Here is a 24,424-nt window from a genome sequence, read left to right on the forward strand (position 1 = left end):
TTAACAGCAGTAGCCCATAAATAGTGCATTAAATACCGCTGTACACCAAAGAGAGCTGCTGCAAGTCGAGGCCAGAGGGCAGAGCTTTTTCATATTTTATGCGACCCGTTGTTATTGCTGTATTGCTTCATGAACATATTGAGGTTTCTTGTTAAAAAAATTGAATGTTTAGAAGTGGGCACAGGCCATTGGGATTCATGAAGTGTCTTCGTCAAGTCTTCAGTTTAGGTTTGATCATTTTCATTTTTCTGTTTCTATTTGCAGCTGACAGATGCTCCTCAGACATTGTTTTCAGTGCATATTGTTGACATGGTTTTCATAATTTAAAGAATACGCTGTGGCCTTGCCCACTTGACTGAAAGTGGTTGTGTCACGCCTTCCCTGGTTAAACCTTGAGGCAGGTTGCATCGTCACTCGATCCCGTGTCTCGGATAGAAACGCTTGGCCTACTGGAGCTGTATGTTTTAGCAGTTGCACTACTGCAGTTCACAAACAACTATGGCAACCGGAGTAAGAAAAACTAAAAGTCTGCCCTGTTCTGGAGATGTAATGGCAAAGGAAGAGCTTCCTCTTTAATGCTCTGTGGCGTGTGTATCCGCTACTCAAGTCACGTGTGTTTTATTTTTGATGTTTCTCAACCCTGGAAATATTTGAGTGACAAGAAAGCGCACATTCAGCGTTTCGGTTGGACTGACTTTTAAGCAGGAATGGCCACTGCACGGCTTGATTACGTTGCCCCGTGGTGGACATACTGGCTGCACAATTTCCCTCACTTCAATTTCTTTTTCCAGTCGACAGACAACACTTTTAAACCGGAGGAGGCAAGCTATCAGCAGGTTTGTAACAATACTTGCGCGTAAAAGTGCACGTAGTTTCGAAAGAAACTGCCGTTTTGAATGATATCTGGCTATGTTGTATTTTGTCTCGGTGATGCTCCTACAAATGTTACTATTGTGGGTCCCAATGTCATGAAGTCAAATCCCATACAGTACTGCAGTTCTCACATGATGGCACATGACCTGTACTAACTGGCCTATGACATATTTCAGGTAAACAGTTTCATTCTATAGGTTTGTGAACTATGATTTGAGAGAAACAAGACCTTTTTTGAGAGTTTGAACTCTCAGCTATCATGTTTGTTACCTCAACTATATTCTAGGCACTTTTTCATTAACCCATACAAAAAATAAATCAAATAGATGATTGCCCATTCTATCACAACAAACAACACATTCCCTGTTAAACATGGTTGTTGCCTTTTCTCTGCTCACAAATCATTTTCATGATTTTATTTGAAGAGAAATTGGATCCTGTGAGACATATTTTTTCCAGTGTAAAAATGATATTTTTCAAATTAAGTATTTCAATTTCCCCAGAGTACATTTATGGCCTTTTGTGGCCATGTAAATGTACCAAACTGTCATGTGTAGTGATGGGAACTGACTGTGGGCAGCAGGACCCGAGTCATTATGGCTAAAAATGGGATGTGTGATGGAGTAAAAAAAACCCGAATGCTCACTTTATTATTCCTGTCATATCATGCCTTTATGTTATGGACTTCATTTTCTTCTCTTTTTGTCAGTGCAACTCTTTTTTATAATCTAGACTTTTAGATGTAACTTCTTTTCTCATCATTATTTTATTATATTGCAATACACAAATTCACATAATTTGCGTGGATTGATGGGCAACAAATCACCCATCAAGTTCTTATGAGCAACATTATCAATACTGCATTGTTTCATGTATAACAACAACAAGCTTTTTTTTATTTATTGACAGATAATGCTGTGCTTAATTTACAAAATATGTACATGTTGGTTTACTTTATGAGGAAAATGTGCAATACTTATTTAATGGTAAGCTTAGAAAGACTTTCCACTCACTTATATATTGCTTGATATATATTGAAAATATTACAAAAACCCTTTCCAAGAAAGCCAAGATTCTCAAAGCTCTGGCTTGTCTCTTTCACTGTTCTCTCTTGTCATGATTCAGGGTCTGGGTGGGTCATTGAATCCCAGCAGTGTCAACCTGCCTCAGCTGAGTGCCAGTCAGTGAGGAGTGAAGAATGCTATGGTAGCATCACTGTTGGTAGCCTAGGGCTCGCACATCCCCACAAGCCTGAAATAACTCATGTTCTGCTTTTGATGCTCATCTGTTGACTTTGGAGGGTAGTGTGCAGAGCAGCTAGAGACACATTTCATTTAAGATCTGGTCTGTACTTTTTAGTTAAAATAGAAAGTTATACATACTTAAACCTACTTCATATAAAAGTCAATTTGGGAAATTAAAGATCAACGACCTTCCTTTCAATGACTTCAGATACTGTAGTAGATTTCTGTCTCTCTTTCCTCCTCCCTCTCATTCATGCTTTGACTTACTATAGCACTGCAGCATGAGGAAATTGAAGTGCCAACATGTCTAATTACAAAACAATGGAGTGGAAAATTAAAGTAGAAAGTGGAATTAGCCGTAAATCTAACCAAGATTAAAACGACCATTTACATTGTGAATCTTGACTTATCAATGATGCTTTCAAAAACCAATTACTAGCAAATCATTGGAATAAGGCTTTGCCCTGGGTGGTTAATGAAGGGTATCTCAGCTTGCACCTTGTCTGTATCGACTTATTTGATTTGAGGTGCAATAAATGTTACATCACTGTGTATAACATCAATTTATATTTTTGGTCTTTGCAGTAACTTTGAGTATGCATTGTGTGCATTGCATGATTGGCATTTCCTCAAAATCAACATTCTCCATTAGCTGTATTTCCCCCAAGACCTCAAACTTCTATGTTTCTATCCGATTTGCTAAAGGCAGCAGTCAGTTTGATGTTGATCAATGGTAGCTAAACGCTTACCTAAACAATATTTCTGTCAAGTGTTGGTTGATACTGGTGGCTTGTATTAATCAGGCTGTCAACCTTGCTTTGAAAAGAAATGACCATGCCAGTGATAATGTATATTACTGTGGATTTTTCCTGAGTCAGTCTGCCTTAGGTATAAAGTCTGATGACCCCATTTCCAATTGGAATACACTTATTGCTAACCTACCTGATGAATAAGGGCAGAAGAGGGCTCAGCACAACATCATTTGAGGCAGAAATTTAACAATGAAGTACTATGCAAAGAATATGCAAAATAATATAATTTAAATTCAGTCACAGTGTCAATGTCATCCAAATGGAATAATTAGTCACAGACGTAGTCGAGAAAAGTAGCTCTGCTTATTCAGCTAGACCCAGTCTTTCTGAACTTGTAGTACTAAAACATGAGTGCAAATTATTTGCAATTAGAATTAAGGTCATGCCTTTTTTCTTGTTTAACCTAACCACGAGCTCAATGTTTGGAGTTTGAGCCCACTTGATTAAATGTGCTTTGGAAAACCCCAGTTGGGATGTTTTGGTTCGAATAGCAGACAGTACACTTTATCAGAAACCAATGTTATCGCAGCAGTTTCAACATATTTTAAATGGTTGGGGATTTACTTTATGAGGCTATTGTAAAGACAAACATATTGCAGTTTCTACTGCCTTCAAATAGCTTTCAATGCCGTGGGAAATAAGCTTTGGTAAACCATGACTAAATAGTCATATGACATGTCTGTAAGAAATCAAACTGTATTTTAAAGTCATTGGTGTGAAACTGCAAATATATCCCCAGGTACAATGGGATGCTAATAAACAATGACATTTTTGTCTGCCTTTAAGCATACTGCCAGTTCTGTATTCCTTTACTCTCTATGTAGTGGTAAAAGTAGCAGCCCTGCAGAGAATAAAACAAATCAAAGGACCATGGGGATTTATCATAAAATAGTGAGTCTCTTTTTACAGAGTGTTTTTTGTGCAGAGTTTCCATACTGTTCCAATACAGCATGTTCTGCTTTTTGAACACCAGTGCTTCAAATCCTTCTGGCTTAGAATATATTTTACACTCAGAAATCACAAGACTGAATGAAAGCCATTGTGTCACATGATCCTCCACTCCCACAGCCTTGGATCATTTCTGTTTTCCTCCACAGTTCATGTTCTGCTGTTGTGCAACATTCTCCATTGGCTGGCCTCCCCACAAGCCCTTAGACTACTATTTTTCTGTCCCCTTTGCTGTAGGCAGCAGTCAGTAGTGATGATGTTGATCAACGGCAAATAACCTCAACAATATCTTTACTCATGAGTGTTGTTTGATACTGGTGGCTTGTTTTCAATCAGGCTGTCAACCTTTTGGCTAGCAGGGTCACCCAGCCCGACATCTGAAGATCACTCATAACAGATGGCTGCTTCTTTAAAGATATAAAAAGTTCTTAGTCTTGACTTTAATCGATGCCATTTTTATGTGTCCTTTTCCTCTTTTCACTCTCCACTCTCCTGCCACAGTCTCTGATATTTCTAGCCTGTGTTGGTGCCATTGGTCTGGGTCTGAGCCTGTTGGTTCTGGCAGTATGCCTGGTGTGTCTATGTTGCTGCCGCAAGGAAATAGATGAAGACACCAAAAGGCCTGATACATGCTGTCTCACCTGGTCGGCTGTCATCACAGGTCTCTGCATATGGTGAGTCTGAATGGTTAAATACTTCATCAATGTTTCTTGTGCGACTAAACTCTGATTAGTGACTGAACATATCATCATGAACACATCATCAGCTGTGTTTTACTTTAGGGGGATTTTTCTTCCCTTGACATTTTCTTTGGGAAAAACCTGCAAAAATGTCATCCGGACATTAAGGAAGAGAGACAAGAGTCACAAATGATTTGATTGATTGTCCGTGTTAACATGGAAAAGGAATTTGACTGTCAAAGAAAAAGAGTCAAATGACTTGGACCTTTCTGCTGTAATAAACAAGAGTGCCAATGTACACTTTTTGCTTGTCACCAATCGTTAAACTCTTTCTTTCTAAAGAATACTGATAAGACTAGTTAAACTGGAGTATTTCTGACAGGACATATTATCAGCAGGGCCCCTGGTCAGCTGAGGGTTAGGTGAGTAGACTGCTAAATCCCTCAGCTGACTGTTCAGATGACCATGCCTACCAAAACATTGACTGTGATTGCATGGATTGTTTCATTCATATGCTGTAGCAAACCACAATGCTCCATCCTTGAATTTGACCTATTTGTGTTTTTACAATTCATTTTCCAAACTATCATATTGCCACATGTTGTATTCTGTTGTGTCTATTGTAGATTTCCCCGATGTGGGACGACTAAAGATATCTTGGTTCAGCTTTGATGGATAATTGTACTTTTGACTAATGATTAAATATTCCTTGTCAAAAATGATCATGTCAGAGGAGGAGGAGAACAAATGACTATCCAAGAAGACTTGATTGAATTTGTCCATAGATCTGTTTAAACTTGTGACAGTTATCTAAGTGTTGGGTTTTAACTTTGTTAGTGTTCTGCGTCCATACCAAGCTGCTGCTACAGCACACAAGGCCTGTTGTATTGTTAAGTGACCAGGCATGATGTTGTTTAGCACAGAACCTCTGTCATCTAATCTTGCATGCTCCCCTGTATAACAGCATTTTGTCCTTAGCTTGGGATTGTGAAGTTTCTTCCTGTTGACCTGTTTTATTTTTGTAATACTTATTGACCGTTGTTGTAATTATCGGAAGTCTTTTGCTTCGGCAGCGTAGTTGAAAATCTGCTTCTTCGACATTTATGAAGGCTTATACTACTGGTTCAAAGAGGGTTTGTACACAAGATATACATTAAAACAAACATTGGCATTTGACTTGACATATTTATATTTAGATATAGTTATCTTATGTACAGACATGGCATCTACATTTAGTCGAGACAAACTTTCATCCCTTTTTAAGAAAGATGACATTTTTTTACCTTGAACAACTCATTTACTTTTTCCAGCCTTCTCACTATGATAGAAGATGTCAAAATTATATCTCAGTCGCTCTAGAACAGAACTCAATAGGTAAAGGATTTAAGAGCCGCTGCACCTCTTTGGATGAAAACTTCTGACCCCTGTAGAATGAATAGGGGTAAATTAAGGTTAAAGATGGCAAACAAATCTAATATTATAAAATCCTTCTTGCCTCAGTTGGTTTCCGTTAACCCTGATACAATTTATTATCGCAGCAATACACTGGTCTCCACAGAATCAAGGAATTTATCTGTTAATACTGGTTCATCCACTGTGGCCATTCGTTCTGCTTGCAACACGTTTTGAATACTAAGAAGCAATCACCCGGTTATCACACAGACTGTGAAGTGATCCATCCTCAGAGGAACAAAGGCACTATATATCCTGGAGTGCACATATGCCTTAGTCCTTTTGTTTATTGTGTTACTTTCTTTTTACACCTCTAGCTGCTGCAGACAGCCTTTTAGGAAGCCACAAGAGCACTAATGCTTCCCTGGAGGCAAAACCCATGATGACCTTTGTCATTACTGTTTCATTACTGTGTCATTAGTAGGTCTTTCTTGTCGCAGACATGTCACTAGGTTGGCCACAGAGTTGATGAAGAGCTCATTATCCTCGTCTACCCAGATATACTAAAACAAAAAGTATATTGAAATTTTAAAATAATAGAGCCATCTGTCTCTATCCTGTTGAATGATGTCAGTTATAACCACATCCATGCATTTTTGCTGTTGTGGATTAGTGCAGATGTATCTTGTATTTCTCTTTGACTTGATTTTAGAAAGAACGCCCCCAGTGACACTAATCATACCCAGAGGGAACCGGTTAAATAGATGAGACACAGGCCATGGTTTTCATTATGGTTACGAGGTTACAGTGACAAGATGCTAATGGCCCTTAAAAGAAACACAAACCTATGTTAATAAGCACTCACAGTGACATCTCACAGACACCTTGACATAATGTATTAAAGATGAAAACTCCCTGTCCTCTCTTTCAGTGACTAAAATCTTTGTTGTCTTTGTCTCGCTGCGGAGGATGTTGGTGTTAACCCTGACTTTTGTCTTCCTGGATATTGTGTATGATTTTTGTGGTTTTTGCAGCATATGGTGTTCAAAGTCATCAGCTTATGAGTCAGTGTAGAAGTAAACTTGGACTTAGTTTTCCTCTATTGTGTGTGCATGTTGTGTACCAGAAACAATAATCCTGCTCTGACTGCTAAGCTTGATTGATGAGCTCCCTTCTCTAGCTATTGAACGTTCCCCTAAACGCTGTTAAAAGTGTTACTAACCTCCGACCTTCATGTCAAGTGACCTTACTGCAATAAAGTATGATGAAATTGTATCATTGCTCATGTCACTGTGAACCGCTAGCAGTAGGGGTGAACTGACTCTGTGTGTAAGGACACTAATCCTCCCTATTACAGAGGCTCTGAAAAGTCACACACTGCAGGAAGCTGGGAAATAGGGATCCTCCACATTCCCTTCGAATACATTTTCAGGTGTCAAACAGAAATCTGAAATGAAATATTCAAAGATACCTCTGAAAATAGAAGATTTTATATTTTTAGCTCAGAATATGGGTAAGAGAGAAATGGGTAAAACAGATGGAAGTAATATATGACAAATACAAACATGTTGTCTTTCACATAGCAACCTATGTGGCAGCCAGGAGGACGAGATGAAGGGATAAATCGTGTTCTAAGACAGCAACCTTTACTTTTTGATTGTATGTCTAACCAAAGATGATTCATTTATCAATACTTTAGTTTAACACTTTACGGTTGCCAGGGTACAATAATAAAGGTTAAAAAGTAGCAAGAAGATGATAATAAAATCAAAACAAGCCGTTAGTGATATTATTCATACTAATCTTTAATGGCTCCCCTTTTGAAAATGATGATATTTATTTTTCTTACATCTACTCTTATAAATTAATTAAGTCTGTTACTAATAATTACTGTGATAAAACAAACAAGGGAATTTATTATTTTTGTTTTATTCATTAAAAAAGAATCTCTTTTTTTCACAGTTCGGCTGTGGGAGTGGGTTTCTATGGAAACAGTGAGACCAATGACGGGGTGTACCAGCTGACCTACTCACTCTCCAATGCCAATCACACATTGGGCGACATCAACAATCTGGTGAGAGGAGCTTGCCAAGCTCTCTTCAACCTACAACCCTATCAGCATCCACATTTTTGATGTTGTCGCTGAAAAGATTTGTATTAATATCCTTTAAAGTTAAATCATTTTCCAGTCGACTTGGTGCGGTTACAGGACAAAAAAGATTTCAGTGTAACATTATTTAGCTGTGATTGTCATATGCTTCCTTATTGTGGATATTTTCATTTATCAACATTGTTTAATAGCCATGATGGCGCATAGCATGACCTTTTCATGACTCTATTTGAGAAGAATGAATAGCTGCTGGTAGACACCCAAGCCACCCCCCTTTACTAATGGAGTCTGCATCCGTCTCAGTAACTAGCACTTCACCGTGGGGGGTCCATATCTGCTTTTGTCACAGCGAAGGAATTGAGGTGACTGCCGCCTTAGGATTTGTAGATAGGGATTCTTGCTATACAACTCCTGACCTGCATTCAGGGAAGTCATTTGGGAGACTTAGGGATGGGAGGAGGGAAGGAGAAGAGGAAAGAGGGAGTCAGAACAAGTCTCTGTGAGAAGCAATAATCTCAATGAGGAAGAGAAGAGGATTAACTCCATCTGTGGTGCATTAATGGATGTTAGGCCTCGCCTCTTCCCAATCTCTCAGTGTTACTCTCTGTACTGTGTGTGTGTGTGTGTGTGTGTGTGTGTGTGTGTGTGTGTGTGTGTGTGTGTGTGTGTGTGTGTGTGTGTGTGTGTGTGTGTGTGTCTGTGTCTGTGTGTGTCTGTGTGTGTGTGTGTGTGTCTGTGTGTGTGTGTGTGTGTCTGTGTGTGTCTGTGTGTGTGTGTATATGTGCAAGGCCATGTCACTTTCACACATCCACTTCAAGGACTTTAGTGCAACATATTGTATTAATCTCAAACAGCTTTGTGTACACTCAGTGTGTATGAGATTTAGATTTACCCCATTTTACACATTGATTTGTCTTTTACAACCGTTGAAGTCATGATGGGACAAAAAGGATTTTAATGAAATATACAATTAGTTTCCAGTACATTATCATCCTGCAACAAATCTCACTATCATGAAGGTTATAATGTCTAGTTTGTGTTGAAAGTGTTGTTTAGAGAGGTTTGATAGAACTTTATAGTCGTTTTGGAAGCTCTGTTTACCCTCCCGATGTTGATATAAATTCAGTGAATAAAATATTAAAAGCAGTAACCAGTATAATTCAATATAATTCGGCAGCATCGCAAACTACATCCTCCAAAAGGACCGTAAAGTTGAATCAAAACCTCTCTGAAGCAGTTTTACTTGTATTGGACTGCATTAGTTTCAGCTGAGTGTAACAAATAAGCTGGGAAATGGATGTAGTTTGTAGCTCAGCGTTTTCTTTGTGCTGTAGGAACTCAGTGGGATTCAGCTCTTATGATTTCACATCCTTGCTTCTGACTTCCTCTGCGGTATCTCAATATTGATGTGCCCCTGTAACATGATATATACCATAGCTGCCTGAGAAACATATATATGTTCCCAAGGGAAACCCAGGCTTTCTCACTTGCAAGATCATAGCTTCATGTAATGCACTCCCCTTAAAGAGCTGATGAGCTGGTCGGCTGTGCATCCCATAAAGCCAAGCTTCTTTAGTCTGGGATTGAGACACTAATTTCTCCACTGATCCTCATTGGTATACCAAATATGTTCTTGATCATTGATGTGTGCTTCTCTGAAGTTGTTTCAGAAGTTATAACTTCAGAAGTTTACTTTATCTTCATGACTTAATATCCTTTCTAGAATTTTATACGGCAGGTTGATTTAAGATTTTCCCAGTAAAATACATATTGTAGGCACACAAGCAATCAAATCTCTCAGATTCACGAGGCTCCTGCGAGGTTTACACTCAGAGCTGTTAGGCACTACTGGTGGCTTGTTAAGGCTGTTCTCATCATAAAATATGCACTCTCACACTCTGCATGGGATCATCATGTGTCATAGAGGGAAAGATTTGATCAGGAAGGGCCACTGTGTCTCCTGCTATTGAAGGGGGCTTTTGGTTGTTCACAGGCCTCCTTTGTCAGAGCTTTATATCCAGTGTGCTGCTTGCAATATTAAGAGCTGGTCAGCTCTGCCCGGAAGTAACGTACAGTATGAGAAACATGGCAATCACACTATAACAGAATGTGCACTTCCAATTTTACAGCTGCTGTTACACTTTCATATATTCACTCTTACTCTTTGCATGTGAAAGCTGTCTTATGATTCTTGGAACAAAATGATACTTTCTGCACTTTCTTAGATCACCAGAATGAATCTCCTCAGAGTCCTTTTTATCCTTTCTTTACCTTGCTTCATTTTACCCTCTGGATCATACAAACATTAAATATATATATTGTTTTTACAGATTATACAGTAACATCTCAGTTACATGAAATCACTGAAGGCAGACAAGTCAGTTGTATGTGAATTGGCTCTTGGAGTGCTACAGCTGAGATTTTTTCAAATCAGTCAGTTTCATTTAACAGGCGTGCCCAACATGCTGAAGCGTCCTTGTGACCCTCTTGAAGCAAAAGTGAGCTTTAATCCATTTTAAGAGAAGAGGGGACGGTCTAGATTAGGGAAATGTGGATCACCCCGTGGAGATAGCTGATGGATCCCATTTCTCACACCCAGGCTGACTGACTTCCAGATAAGATTCGGGGAGTTGTGGCAGGAGCTGTGAGAGATGATGAACATAGAAGTGGGGAGTGAGAGCAGTTTACTGGCAATCACATAACCCCCCTGGGAGTTTTGGAGTGGAGGATGGGCCACTATCTTTGTCTCATCTTCAAATGGATACTCTTTCTTCCACACCATTAGACTATTGCTTTAGATTCTCTAGAATTTAATTGTGAGTGTTGAAAGGTCGTTTTTGTATTCATTTTGTATTCTTTGTGGTGAGTCTGGAAATGAACATTCTTACTCAGAATACTTAAGTGTGTCATGGTTGTAATAGAGAAATGATTATATTTGAATAAGAAGTGAAACTGCTACAAACTGCTTTAGATTAGAATAAAGGAAAGCAACATCTGCTCAGAATAAGTGGATCCTCCTACTCAGTGTACAGTAATATATAGTAATATGTAATATACTGTTCTAGCTTAGTCATTGTGCTGTGGGTGGTGCGTGTGTGTTTGAGGACAGTTTGCTAAATGCTTAGTTTAAGAGGTCCTTTAAAATATATTTGCTGTTCCTACACACTACACTTTTTCTGGACATGCATTGTTGATGTTGTTGCTATTTAGTCAAAAATATCCTCCTTTTTTAAAGGAAGAATTAAACAGTTTGGGAAATGCTTATTCACTTTCTGGATGAGAATTGTCAGTTAACTGCACATCTACAGCTAGCAGTGGGTTTGCGTAGCACAGACACTAAAAATAAGTCTTTATAAAAATGTAAGAAAATCTACCCTCTGTTGCTTCTCTACAACTCAAAGTTAACATAATCTATCTTTTCTTTTGCTTTAACAGATGACAAATATAAATCCACCTCCAAAGTCTTAACTGGGTTTAAATTGTCCAGTGTGTGTCCTTTTATTGAAAGACTTATTCATCAATGTTGGAATTTCTTTATGGTTCACATTTGGAGACATGATTGCAGATGTAGTGGCCACATTTTGTCTGGGATCAAGCTATTGTACCTTTATGTTTTAAAGAAAAGTGTCCGTGATGGAGAAACAATTTCCCCCTGTCAGCATCAGGCTAAAATTGACCTGTTTGTAGCTTCCTTGTTGCTGTGAAAATGCCCACGTTTACTGCATCACATTGTTATGGTTCAAGCTGAAAAGTGAAATGTATTTACTTTACTCCACGGTGCCTCCTCCCACACTACTCTCACTATCAAAGACCCTTGTGATAACAGGTCCCCCCGGTATTGTTATCAGCATTCCACTCTAACATTGTTTACCTGAATAAAACACATGGTTGAGGAAAAAAGTTAATCTTCTCCTGGGGGAGTGCTCATCGTTTCTTTTGCCTTTCTCCATATTTTCAATCTTCTTTTTATGAATATCCGTTTATGAATTTATTTATGTTCCTGTTTCCTTTTGAACCTGTTTTTCTCTGACTTCTCTTCACCTCCCCTACTCCTTTAATCTTTTACCACTATTGCTTATTTTATTCCATTCTCTTATCTTTATTTTATTTTGTCTAGGTTGCAGGATCTATGGGCAATGTTCAAACTGGACTCAAGCAGCACCTGGAACGGCTTGATGAGATCTTTGCCGCAAGGTCCGACTACCTCCAAGCTCTGCGCTTCATGCAGCTGATGGTCAACAACGTCATCCGTGAGATGACTACTCTGCCTGATATCAACAAAGCCAATGTTGATTTGGCAGCCATTGCAGACCAAACAGCCTTTGTTGAGTATTACAGGTTTGTGGAGTCTTAGTTACCACTGTGGGGTAATTGACAGTATTTTATTTGTTCAGTGGTTGGGGGAAATAAATATGCCTTTAAGCACACAACTATAAGTGATCCAGACCAGACAGAGCAGATTGCATTTTATTGATCCTCCCTCCGGAACACAAACCGGAAAGCTATTTTCTCCTGATTGCTGAATAAATGAAAGCTGAAATTGAGCTTATTGGCCACTGTGAAGTTTGAGCTTTATGTTCTCACTGAATGTTATGCATGGCAGAGTGGCTATTAGACCATAAATGATCTTCTTACCCACAGATCACTGCTCGCATTGATCGCAATTATAATTTTGAGGGGTTTTTTTTTCTCTTTGAGAACTACAGTATGTTCTGGAACTGTGAACATTTATTGAGAAGCAAAAACTGAAGTTCAATAAACAGAGTAAAATAAATGAATAAACCCAATCCATAACAAAGTAGTCAAAATGAATTAGATATCCAGCATTAATTCAGGATGGGGATGATAATTGATGAGGCTCCAGGCTGCTGCTCTAAACTGTGAGTGTAATTTTAAAGCTTATGTTTTATTCTTTAGCACATAAACTTCATAGTGTCGTTATGCCGTGAGGTGTAAATTTGCAACCTGTTTGTTACAGTACTTAAGAGTATTTTGGACTAAACTGGATAGGGAGACTCTCAGGAGATGTATTTAGGCCAGTGCTTTTGCAAAATGAATTGTTTGATATATCTTAAAGACACAAAATGTATGATGGAACCATTCTTATCTGCATCAAAGTTTGAGCAAGTTCTGTAGCAATCTGAGATGATGTTATGAATTTGTTCAAGCCGGCAGGTTGCAGATATAGTACAAACTAATTTCAAAGTGTAAAGCTGTCATTCTGTTTTCTATATTTGTCTATTTTATAATTCAAATATTGACTGGATTTAGGATTTCTTATCAACTTTATGTACCTTTTTTGTTTTCTTTTTAACTTAACTAACAAAGCAGCTAGAGTAATAGCAAGCGGCAGTGACTCCTTGCATGACAGAGCACAAATAGCCACAGTTATATCACAGGTAGTGTGTTCTTACTGACGTTTTCCTATCATTAATTCCATGCATACATATTCCCAAATGATGTGCTGTTCGATTCTATCATCACACCAGATCCCATTTAGGACTGCAGTTGTCTCTTTGTGCATTGTGACACCTATCTCCTGGGTGTTGATTGAATTGCATGCAGCCATTGAGCTATGAACAGCCTGTGGCAGCTCTTGATGAACTGCAAAATGTATGGCCAGCCCAATGTTATTCGAACAAGGAGGAAATTATACTATTCTTTTTCCATATCTCTTCTATTTCTGAATTTTTCCTTGTCCCTGTGCTCAGAGAAACTAGCTGCATTTCTGTTTATGCATATAAAGTCTCTTTCAGTGTTTATCTGCATCCTTCTCTGTAACCAGAGGAATATCTGCTTTTTTTCTTACACACATTTTCAAATACCATGAGTGAATCATATTCTCTTGTGACCTCGGTGAACATACAGTATCTACTACAATACTGCAGCTACTTTTCAGCAAGTTCGTGCCCATACACTTCGAAATGTATCTCTTGTTGTGACATCCTGAAGAATCTGTCTGTATTTTGCTCAGTCATTGCTAAAAGATTCACAATGGGGTTAAGAATGGGTCATGAACGTTCCCATGTTTGGTTGGTCAGAACACAGACACAGAGACAGAGACAGAGACAGAGACAGAGACAGAGACAGAGACACACACACACACACACACACACACACACACACACACACACACACACACACACACACACACACACACACACACACACACACACACACACACACACACACACACACACACACACTCCAGGCTGACTGTAGGCCATTTCTGTGAAGGACATTTTCAGAGCTTGAAAAATTAATGCCTATGGATTTGTGGTGTTGAATTATTAAACCAACAGGCTTGAAATTACCTGAAACAGATGGACTCTAACTAGCAGACAAGAATGCTGATATCCACCACAGACCTCACATATGCTTTCCCCAACATATGTTGGGCCAACTCTTTCTGAAGGTTTTACATAAAGTATGAAAGCCAAAGTAAACAATCAGGATTGTTATACCTATGCGTATTGTTCATGTTTCATAGATGGCTCACCTATCTGCTGCTGCTCATTCTGGATCTGGTCATCTGCTTGGCTATATGCTTGGGTATGGCCAAGCAGTCTCGGTGGCTGCTCATAATGTAAGTACCTTGTGTGTATGTGGAGGTATTTGCCTTTCATCTTGTTTCTGGGGCCTTTGTTCTATTGTGGTCCATCTCTTGTCTCATTGGCCTCTGCCTAGATCACAGACCAGAGACAGTCAGACTCTCTGGCTCCATATAGGTCATTCCATTAACAGCATCAGCGATAGCATTACATCCTCAAATAGCTCTGATAATGGCACTGGCCCTACTCTTCTCGTCAGTGACTTTCCTTTTTTTCCCACATCAAATTAAAGGCCACTATTGTATTATACACTCACTGAAATCATTCATTTTGATGAGTGTAGTGTTCATATTCAAATTAGATCAAAACCACAGTAGTTAGTTTCTCTAAACAATAAAAAAAAAAACATTTGGATTCCGAAAGACATGGTAAGTTTAGGAGGATAAACATTTGATTCAGGAAATTGTAACCATTCATTTAAACCAATAGGGATGTCTGACGAATCCACAGTCCAGACTTCCCATCCCATTTGTCCAATTTAGTGCAGCCTACGTGTCAGTGTTAGCAGATGATGCCCAGGATCCCTCTTCACTTCTCTCTCTGATGGGTCTCACTAATGCCTATTGATCGCACAAGCAGGATGAGTCCGCTCCCTTAACTAATTATTAAGTGCTCCCAGGTTACTTTATTCAGGCTTTCAAGAAGGTCCGAGTAGAAAGCTGAGAACAGAGGCCCTCTATAACCTTTTTACATCCATCAAGGGGCCATTCCTTCTTTTTTACTGGTTTAAACCCCTCTAATTCACATCACTTCCTCTAGCTTCTGCCAATGACCAGGAATAAATTGATAGTGGGTTGTTTTCTTTATATATATTTTTATTTTTTCTCACAAACCTCCTCAATAATATGACCAAACAAAAGAGGGCAGATTACACAAGAGGTCGACTAATTAAGGCTTGAGGCACCTTTTGATCAGCTGCTTTGCAGAGTAATAGACAGCAATTATAAACAGACAATGCAACCAATTTAGATGTTGCTTGTGGAATCCAGCAATGAAGACATGTCAAAAGACAAAAGTCCCCAGTCTTCAAAAAGCATTACCGGTATCTTTAGTTGTGGCCTTGTGAGACCTTTGAGAATTATTTATGCTCCAATCAAAGTTATATCTGAATAGAATATAATCTTTCTTTATAGGACAAGGGCTGATGACTGAATTCAGCTAGAAGTCATAAATGAATTTATCATCCCATAATAAATTTAATTCCAGTCCTATCGTCTAATCTAACGTGCACCAATACAAAGTGTGAATTTGGCCTCTGTCGAACAATTTCCAAGCAGCGCTGAGAAGAATAGATCAAATTAACTAGGCGAAAAAGAGCTGAATATCATTGGTATAAAGGTACGTTGATTCATCTGCTTCTCCCTATGTCTCTTTGTCTTTGTCTCTTTATTTCCCTGACACCCCCATCTCTCTCCCGTTTGCTGTTTCCTCCAGGATCATGGCTTTTGTAGTGCTGTCTATGATCCTGAGCTGGGCCTCCTTGGGAGCAGGTACTGCTACAGCTGTGGTGAGAAAACATTGTCTTTTTATCCAGATCTCACTTAAAAATCTTGCTTAACTTGCTTCTTATACTGTACTTGTATTTATTTTTAAAAACCACTCACTTTTTTTAACTTGCAGAGTTAAACGTGAATAAATCATGGTGGATAGGGGTGATTCTTATATTTAACTTCCCCAACAAGGGTTTTACTGTCAACATTCATGTGTTCTTGGACATCTTTCCTCGTCTAGTATATGCTTTTAAAGTTCACAGCCTGAGCTTTCTTCTGGTCAGTCATGCAGTAAAGGTGATTACAATACCCTAGTGTTTTAGGTTTATCAACCCTTAGCCCCACCGTTGTAAACAAAGCTGTTTCTAACATTAATTACTAGATCTTCTTTCTTTAAATCTCTCCTTTGGTTGTGCTCAGCTTTATTTTTCTTTCACTCCTCCTTATTTCTGACAGATTGTTTACCTCTTTTTGTCTGTACACCATGTGTTCAGCACATCTGGGCTTAGTGTGTTAAATGGAGCTTGTATTAGGGGCTCTGTGTCTGGGGTTTAAATAGGAACCCCAGCATTCCTCCATCTCCTCTAGCTTATCCCCTCGATCTCCTTGCCTCCTGTAGATTATCCCATCTGTGAATTATCCCACAGTATTTCACAGCTGGACAGCTGTTTTTTGCGTGAGAGAATGAAGCAGAAGGACGAGTTGAAAGCTGATTTGACCCTGAAATTAACTACATGGGCGTGAAAAGTAGACATCTCACTTGGTTCTCTGAGAATGCAAAGCTTCTCCGCCGTTTTGAAACTGGATAACCTCTATCTCGGACTATGGCTGTGGCTTAACATGACCTTCCATTCAAACCATTGTAGTTGAATATATCACTCCTCTAGCTTGCTTTCTCTAACACTGTCAGTCTGTTGCATCACAGGTGATTTCAAGTAAATTTGGTCAAAAAAAGAACCAGCTTAGCTAATAATAGGTAGGCCGGTCCTCTTCACAGAAGTAGATTATCAAAGAACACACTCATCAGTAAACAACATTTAAATATGGGACAGTATGCAAAATAATTCAAATAAACTTGTTTCACCTCAACATCATTACTCCAAAACTGCATGGCGGTGTCCTAGAAAATGCTCATAAATTTATACATATCTGATGAGACGAAGCATAAACAAAATGTCCCCGCTAGTATAATGAGATAAAGATGAAGGGTAATGTACTAGCAGGGCCTGAAACATTTGTTACGGTACATTTGAAGAAGCTTTTCAGTTGTATTCTCATGTTTTATTTTGTTGCATCCTCTTTTCTAGTATCTAATAATTAGTTTTTTATTTAAATAATTGCTTTGTAAAGTCCATTGAAATCTGCTTTATAAAGGCTCTGTAGGAACACCTTTTTTGATTTTGGGCTGACATAAAATGCATTGGTCATAACAGAGGAAAATGATGCGTGTCTTTGATGTTTGACGATGCATTGCAATATATTTCTTAATTATTTTTGAACTCGATGAATTTGAACATCAGCCTTTTATTGTCCACAACTTCCAATTATGCATGCATATGAGGAAATATTTAAGGTTTATTTGAAATTGTATTGCCTTCTTTTTATGTTCCAGAGAAGACTAAGTGCACAGAGACTGCTTGTGCACATTAGCAGGTCTCCATGGAATAATTCAGTAGCATGTTACATTTAGTATTTCCATGGTCATCAAAGCAATATACGGTATATTTGCAACATGGTCTAGCATGAAGTATGTTCCTAAATACCACACACTCTTTACATGTCCTCATATCTATGTGTGTGTGAGCGTGTGTTCAGGCTGCATTATTGCACGTATTTGGAAATTAGTTTGAAAACTTGAATTTCACAGACTCTCTTTGTAATTAAATGGTTATGAACAATTTTGTAAAACAAATAGTTTGAGTTGTTGAGAGATCCCTTCATTTCAGGTCAGCTTGACTCGTCGTAGCATCAGAAGTTGGATCTGGTTCATGGCTTGAATCAATTCTGCCCTCTTTGTCTTGCATACTTGCTAGATTACAGCAGTTTGTTGTTTTCTTACAGGGCACCAGTGACTTCTGTGTGTCTCCAGACAAGTTTATTGTTAACCAAACCAAGGATTTTCTAACTGCAGGTAATTTAGCTATACAAACAGACCTGCACAAATACCAGCTTTGAATGTTACTGAATGTTAAGACATATTGCTCATCTATCTCCCTGTCTCCTTATTTCTTTCCCCCTCCAGATGTTGCTCACTATTATTTGTTCTGCAGCCCGAATCTACCAAATCCTTTCCAACAGGTATTGACAAACTGTATAAATTATCAGCTGTCTGCTCACACAGGCAGTTGTTTACTGAGAGGCACACACTAGAAAATCTATTGCCATTCTAAAAATGTTTTTTTTTCTTGCTAGATGCCATGCCACAATCGTTATCAAGCCTGAAATGGATCAGTTCTGAAAATGAGCCCCCAACACTAATTTAATTACTTAATGTGATAAACTTCCATCAAAGAATATCCATTTTTTTATAAGTGGGTCTCCAAAAATTAGCCATGTCTTTTACTATTTGCATAATCTCTGCCTTGGGGGTCTCTCACTAGCTACATGTCTTAGTTATTTATTACATTTACTGTATATCATGAGTAAAGGCAGCCACTGTTTAGAGAAAATGGAAAATAACGACAAGGAGGAATTGTTTCTATGATCAAAGACATCTGCATCACTTATGACTTTGCAAAGAAAGATTGAGACACCTCCTAAACTCCAAAAGCTAAGTGGTGCAGCTTGAAATGCATTAAAAATTTCACTCAAAAATAACTATAGCAATGATTTAGTTGTCAATCGAAACCTGCAATGTGAGCATAGCAAGCCTGGAATTTAATCCAGGGCTACTATTTATACATCGTATTTTAAGTCCAGCAGACTACGCACAAAACTTCAGTTACTGTTGATTTCTTAATAAGGTGATTTACATATATTGGAAATTAGGTGTTGGAGCTGTAATGGCTTTGAATGCAAATTTTCTAAAGTAACATTAAACTATTGGCCAAGGCCATCTTACTGTACAAAAACTATGTTCACAAGAGGATGATACTTCTTTTCAATTGCATGAACAGGATGCACAGAGTTTGAATCTGATGCAAAATGAGGAGGCTGCTCACTTGCATGTTATGCATGTTATGCATATTTATACAGGGTCCGGATGTCTTCATGCGCAGTACTGTATTTGTAGGACTTGTACTGAGGGAATCCTTGGGGGATAAATCCATGACAAATAATTATTAAAACCCACATGCTTAGTTATCGTCACAGTATCCATTTAAGGATTAATGATGCCAGTAGGTGAGGATAATCTCCTTGTCCGATGGCCTAGTTGATATAAATATTGCTCTTTTGTTTGTGCTTGAGACTGAGTTGCGGGGGAATAGGTGGAGGGGCATAGATTGGTGGGTGAGATGGTTGGTGGCTAAGGATAATCCGAGCCTATCTGTCTGGAAAGAAGTGTGTCCTCTGTTAAGCGCATTATAAAGCCTCTAACACCAAATTACTTGTTGACATGCTATTCCCAGACAATGCTCTTATGATATAATTATCTCTTTGTTTGTTGTGGATGTGCGTGTGATGTTGGTTGGCCATGTCTTCACAGTCTTTGACAATCTGTCAGCGTTCTTTGACCACCATGCAAATCCAGATCCAGGGCTTGCTGCAGTTCTCGGTGCCCATTTTTCCCACTGCTGAGGTAAGTGGCTGGGTGAAGGACATATTATTACACCATACTATGAGGAAGTGCGTGTCATTTTTATTGTGTCTTTTATACCTTTTTAAACAGAGAGACCTTTTGGGGATCCAGCGACTGCTGAACTCCACTGAGTTCAGTCTACACCAGCTAACAGCCTTGCTCGATTGCCGTGGGCTACATAAGGTAAGGTCAGATTCCGTCCAGAACATGTTTTAATAGGGCTGTTTATGGCACAGCTCAAATCCACTTACAAGACCAACTTGACTGCTTTTTAAACCCTTTCTCTATATTCTTCTCCTAGACTGTCTTCTTTAAATCCACCATTGCATTTGTCAGTATACTCTGTAACTGCTAGACTGACTCTATTCAGCTCAGTTTGGCTCACTTCTCAGTCTTACTTTACGTATGTTGCTTTTAAATTGTCAGTTTTATCTGTGAAGGCAATAGTACATCTCAAGGCTGAAATGAGTCTTTCCGCTGTGGTGAATGTAACATCAGATGTAGGCTTTTAGAGATGACAATTGTATACTGCATGTACCGTAGGTGTGTCAGTCTTCAACAAAAGCATAGAGATAAGGTGGATGGTGGGGTTGGGGTGGGTCTTCTGTTGTCACTTTAGGCTCAGATTGAGATTGCATTAAAAATGTAATCAGTTTTGTGTCGGCTTGGATGCCAGTAATGCTGTTTATATTAAAAAGGAAGGATGCAGTGACAACACGAAGAGCTATACAAACGTCATGATCAGTCTCAATATGTGACTCATTAATCAAATATATCAAACAAAAGAACAAAGAATGTGTCTATAAAATGGTTAAATTGCTTGCCTTGTATGGGAAAAGACTACATTGAGTTTTTGTGTCAAAGTTTGCATTTCTGTTTCTATATTTGCTTTGAAATGCTACAGTGTTTTCCCCATCACAATTAGAATTTAGAATTAAGATCCAATGTTGTTGGTCCATATAAAGACTTCATCTGTTCTTTTAAAAAATAATTATGTGAATTAGAGTCTAGTGACATTAAAAATAATGTTTTGTTAGTCTGAGTCTGTGGTATTACTGGACACTGATAATAACATTGTGTCTTTACTTCTAGGACTACCTGGATGCCCTAATGGGCGTGTGCTATGATGGGGTGGAAGGGCTCCTCTACCTCTCTTTGTTTTCTCTGCTGGCTGGCTGCGCACTGTCTGCCATGCTGTGTGCAATTTTCAGAGTGTGGACGCTAATGGGCATCAGGTCAGAAACAAGCGACCCCCTTATTCCATTACGTACTGCCCACAATGCACAAAGTGTTAACGCATGTACTCTCTCTCTCTTCCGGTTCTTGTTTGTGTGTGGTTGTTCCACTTTTATCCAGGGACAAAGAGTATGACGACATAGATGAGGAAGACCCATTCAACCCCCAAGCGCGGCGGATGTCTTACAACCCCAGAAGGTCCAACATACACAGTTTCTGTAGCTATACCAGCAGCCTCGGTAGCCAGGCCAGCCTTCAGCCACCACTGCAATCTACTTCTAATGCGCCACCTCCTGAATACATGTAAGATCAAAAGATGATGACAGCATATTGGTATTCATTTGTTTCATCTCATTCTGTCTTTCTTTCCCTCTCCGTCACAGGAATCAGTCCATGCTGTTTGGAGGAAGCCCACGATATGAGAACGCCCCACTGATAGGGAGAGGATCCCCACCTCCCTCGGTGCGTTGGTCCTATGGGGCTTTAGTGTCCCTGGTGTGATGAGGACGATGGCACTTCTGACTTTGACACTTTGACACTGCTGCAACACTAACAGAAAGCATGCATAGCAGCACCATGAAAATAACAACACACATACAGAGTGTAGAACCTCACAATGTTCACACTGAGTGAGGAGAGTTTGCATGTGAGGAAAGACTGCTCTCTGCTGGCCATTGACTGAAGTGCATGCAAGTTTAGCCCTGTGCCATATCTGTATGCAAACACACACTAATCTTTTCACCACTGCCTTGGATTCTATTTGTAGTTCTTATAAAAGTACTTTAGACTAATACATCGATTACACATGTGTAATATAACCATAGTTTTTGTCAAATAAAGACAGTTTAGGGAACCTAGTTTGAATGGTTGGACATCATTTTCTGTTAAATGCATGGCTGACTCACTGCTTGAAATGCAATCACTGCATATTCATTACTTGAAAACACTTTGTGGGAGATAAGGGCGTATCAATTTGGATATTTGTTGAGAACCCGCCTCTATGGGGCACCATGCAAGGCTCTGCTATATGTTTTTGTTTTGTTTTTTTTGTGCCATATGTTTTTTATTTGTTTGTGTTACAGATGGTTTCTGTTTTTGCGTTCATAAATCCGTTCAGCTATTTACTTTACTTGCTTTTATGTAAGCGGTTTCTCAAGAAGGTTTCTGATTGCTTAATGTTAACCAGTGTTTTGTAACTAACCCTGTTGTTATTTTCACTTTTTTACTCAGACTTTTAAAAAACGTAAGTTTCCTGTTCTCTCTGATTTTTTGAAATTTTATTTCCATTCCTCTACTTGAAACACACTGTGGACCTGCCTCTGTTATTACACTGGCTATGCAAAATAGTCTAACCTATAACCTTGAAGTTCCATACAGTACCTCAACTGTGTGACCTTTGACTTTCCGGCACTGTTTTATCCACAGGGTGTTTTATGTGGGTGTAACTTGTCCTTTGACCCCTGACCCATGACCCTATCTGCTCCTCACCCAATCTTAATTCCCAGGCTGCAATAAAGCACCATCTCCCAATTCCAAAACCACCTAATATAAGCAGATCATTCTCAAACTTAAATCAGATCATACCATTTAGATGTTTTATTTTGACTAAATGTGCTGTTGTTTAAATGCAGATGTGCTAACTTCTGTTTTTCAATCATTTTCTTTGCAGTACTCGCCCAGTATGAGGACCACCTATCTGTCTATGACTGACGCCCAGATAAGACACTTTGGGACTGACTTCCAGGTGTAACCTTATACCTACGCAATCATTTTCAGAGCAGCAATGTTGAAGACTCTGGGTTCTTACCATGGAGGCTGTCCTGTATTTCATGGCGTAATCCTGTTTACCTGAGCTGCAGACAGCTGTCAAAATCTACAACATGAAAGCAGAGACAATTACCACAGTAACACTAATGCAGTGCACTTAAAGCCCTGCATGCATTTTTGAACAGAAAACCTGTACAAGTTCATCTCAAGACTGTTGTTGATGTTATCATGCTGAATGGAAACACTGTTGCTCCAATATAAACATTTCTATGAGCCAAATCAATCGTTTAAAGTGATTAAATGGAAATTGTTCCTTGCTTTTTCTTGTATTATTGGGGCCTGCATGGATATGATCCACATAATGGTCAATATATTGATGTCTGACTATGACCAATACATTTCCCATCACAACATTTAGATTTTTTCACAAAATCTATACTCTTTGGAAGCCTCTGAAATGTAGGCCTTTGTGAAATTTGTATTGGTGTTAAATGAAAGAATCCCTCAAAATAATAACAAAAATGCAAACCAACAACATGGTTCTGCTGTGAAAAAGCCAAAGATTTTACTAAGTTGTGATGAATTTTATATTTAACTTTCTCAATAATTGCCCCAAGGTTTGTGCATCTGGTAGTTGTCATTGTTCTGAATTCCAATGCATCCCCCGCTGATCAGTGATTAGTAAAACAGTTGGAGTGAGGGGTTTATTATTATTATTATTATTAAAAAGCACAACATTTTCTAATTGACTTTCAGTCAGCTATCACTGTGCTCTGACACAGCTCGCAGAAATGAATCTCGATTTGCAGAAATGTAAAGTTCTCAGATTCATCTGCTGTTAGTATCTTGTGGATCAGACATTGTTTTCTTCAGTGTTGAAGAAACCTGCTATATGGTATTTTTTTTGTTGGATAATGTATTAAACTAAACTAATATTTGACTTTAAATGCTGAATGCAGACTTGTGTGTAGTGTCTTTCTTTTTACTAACTATGCTACTTGTGATGTTTAACTTATACTCTAATAGCCCAGATATCTTTGGATCAGGCTAATTGGGGTTGTTAATGTTACCTATATGAGGATATCTTATAGGGCTATATGCTCAACCAGTAGCGTACATCTAAAAACCTGTTAGAAAAATGTGCCTCTACCCCAGGGGTGTCCAAATTGCTGCCCTTTGTCCATTTTGAATTGGCCCTCAGCAAATTCTAAAAGTATAATGGAACGTTGCCCACAACTTGTGCTTGTCTTATATTATACTTCTTATATGTTGTTGACATATTACACAGTACTATTAATGTGTTAATAAGTCCAACCTTTTAAATAAATGTTGTCAATTCAAGTTGAAAACTTTTCCTAACAAATCTTAGTTGATAAAAACATTTAAAAAAAATCCCAATAATGTATTCGGATAACAAGCTTGAAAAATACCATTTACATTTCCCCTTAAGCAATCTGAGGCTTCTGTTTTAAGGGATGAGCTGACCCTTTTTTTAACACTAAATGAAACCCAACAGAGAGCT

General features: G+C 38.7%; 1 protein-coding gene across 1 annotated transcript; it reads left to right on the forward strand.

Annotated features, from left to right (window-relative positions):
* The first annotated feature begins 186 nt into the window (after positions 1–186).
* ttyh2l (tweety homolog 2, like) lies at positions 187–23,849 on the forward strand. Its single transcript, XM_063902920.1, has 14 exons — positions 187–836; positions 4,379–4,551; positions 7,912–8,023; positions 12,177–12,397; positions 14,550–14,645; positions 16,105–16,177; positions 18,222–18,291; positions 18,403–18,458; positions 19,807–19,899; positions 19,990–20,082; positions 20,992–21,134; positions 21,256–21,438; positions 21,519–21,597; positions 22,805–23,849. Exons 1-14 carry the CDS (start codon positions 708–710, stop codon positions 22,883–22,885), a joined length of 1,602 nt encoding a protein of 533 aa, XP_063758990.1. The 5' UTR covers positions 187–707; the 3' UTR covers positions 22,886–23,849.
* The last annotated feature ends 575 nt before the right edge of the window (positions 23,850–24,424 follow it).

Source organism: Eleginops maclovinus, chromosome 16 (assembly GCF_036324505.1).
Source record: "Eleginops maclovinus isolate JMC-PN-2008 ecotype Puerto Natales chromosome 16, JC_Emac_rtc_rv5, whole genome shotgun sequence".
Lineage (NCBI taxonomy): Eukaryota > Metazoa > Chordata > Actinopteri > Perciformes > Eleginopidae > Eleginops > Eleginops maclovinus.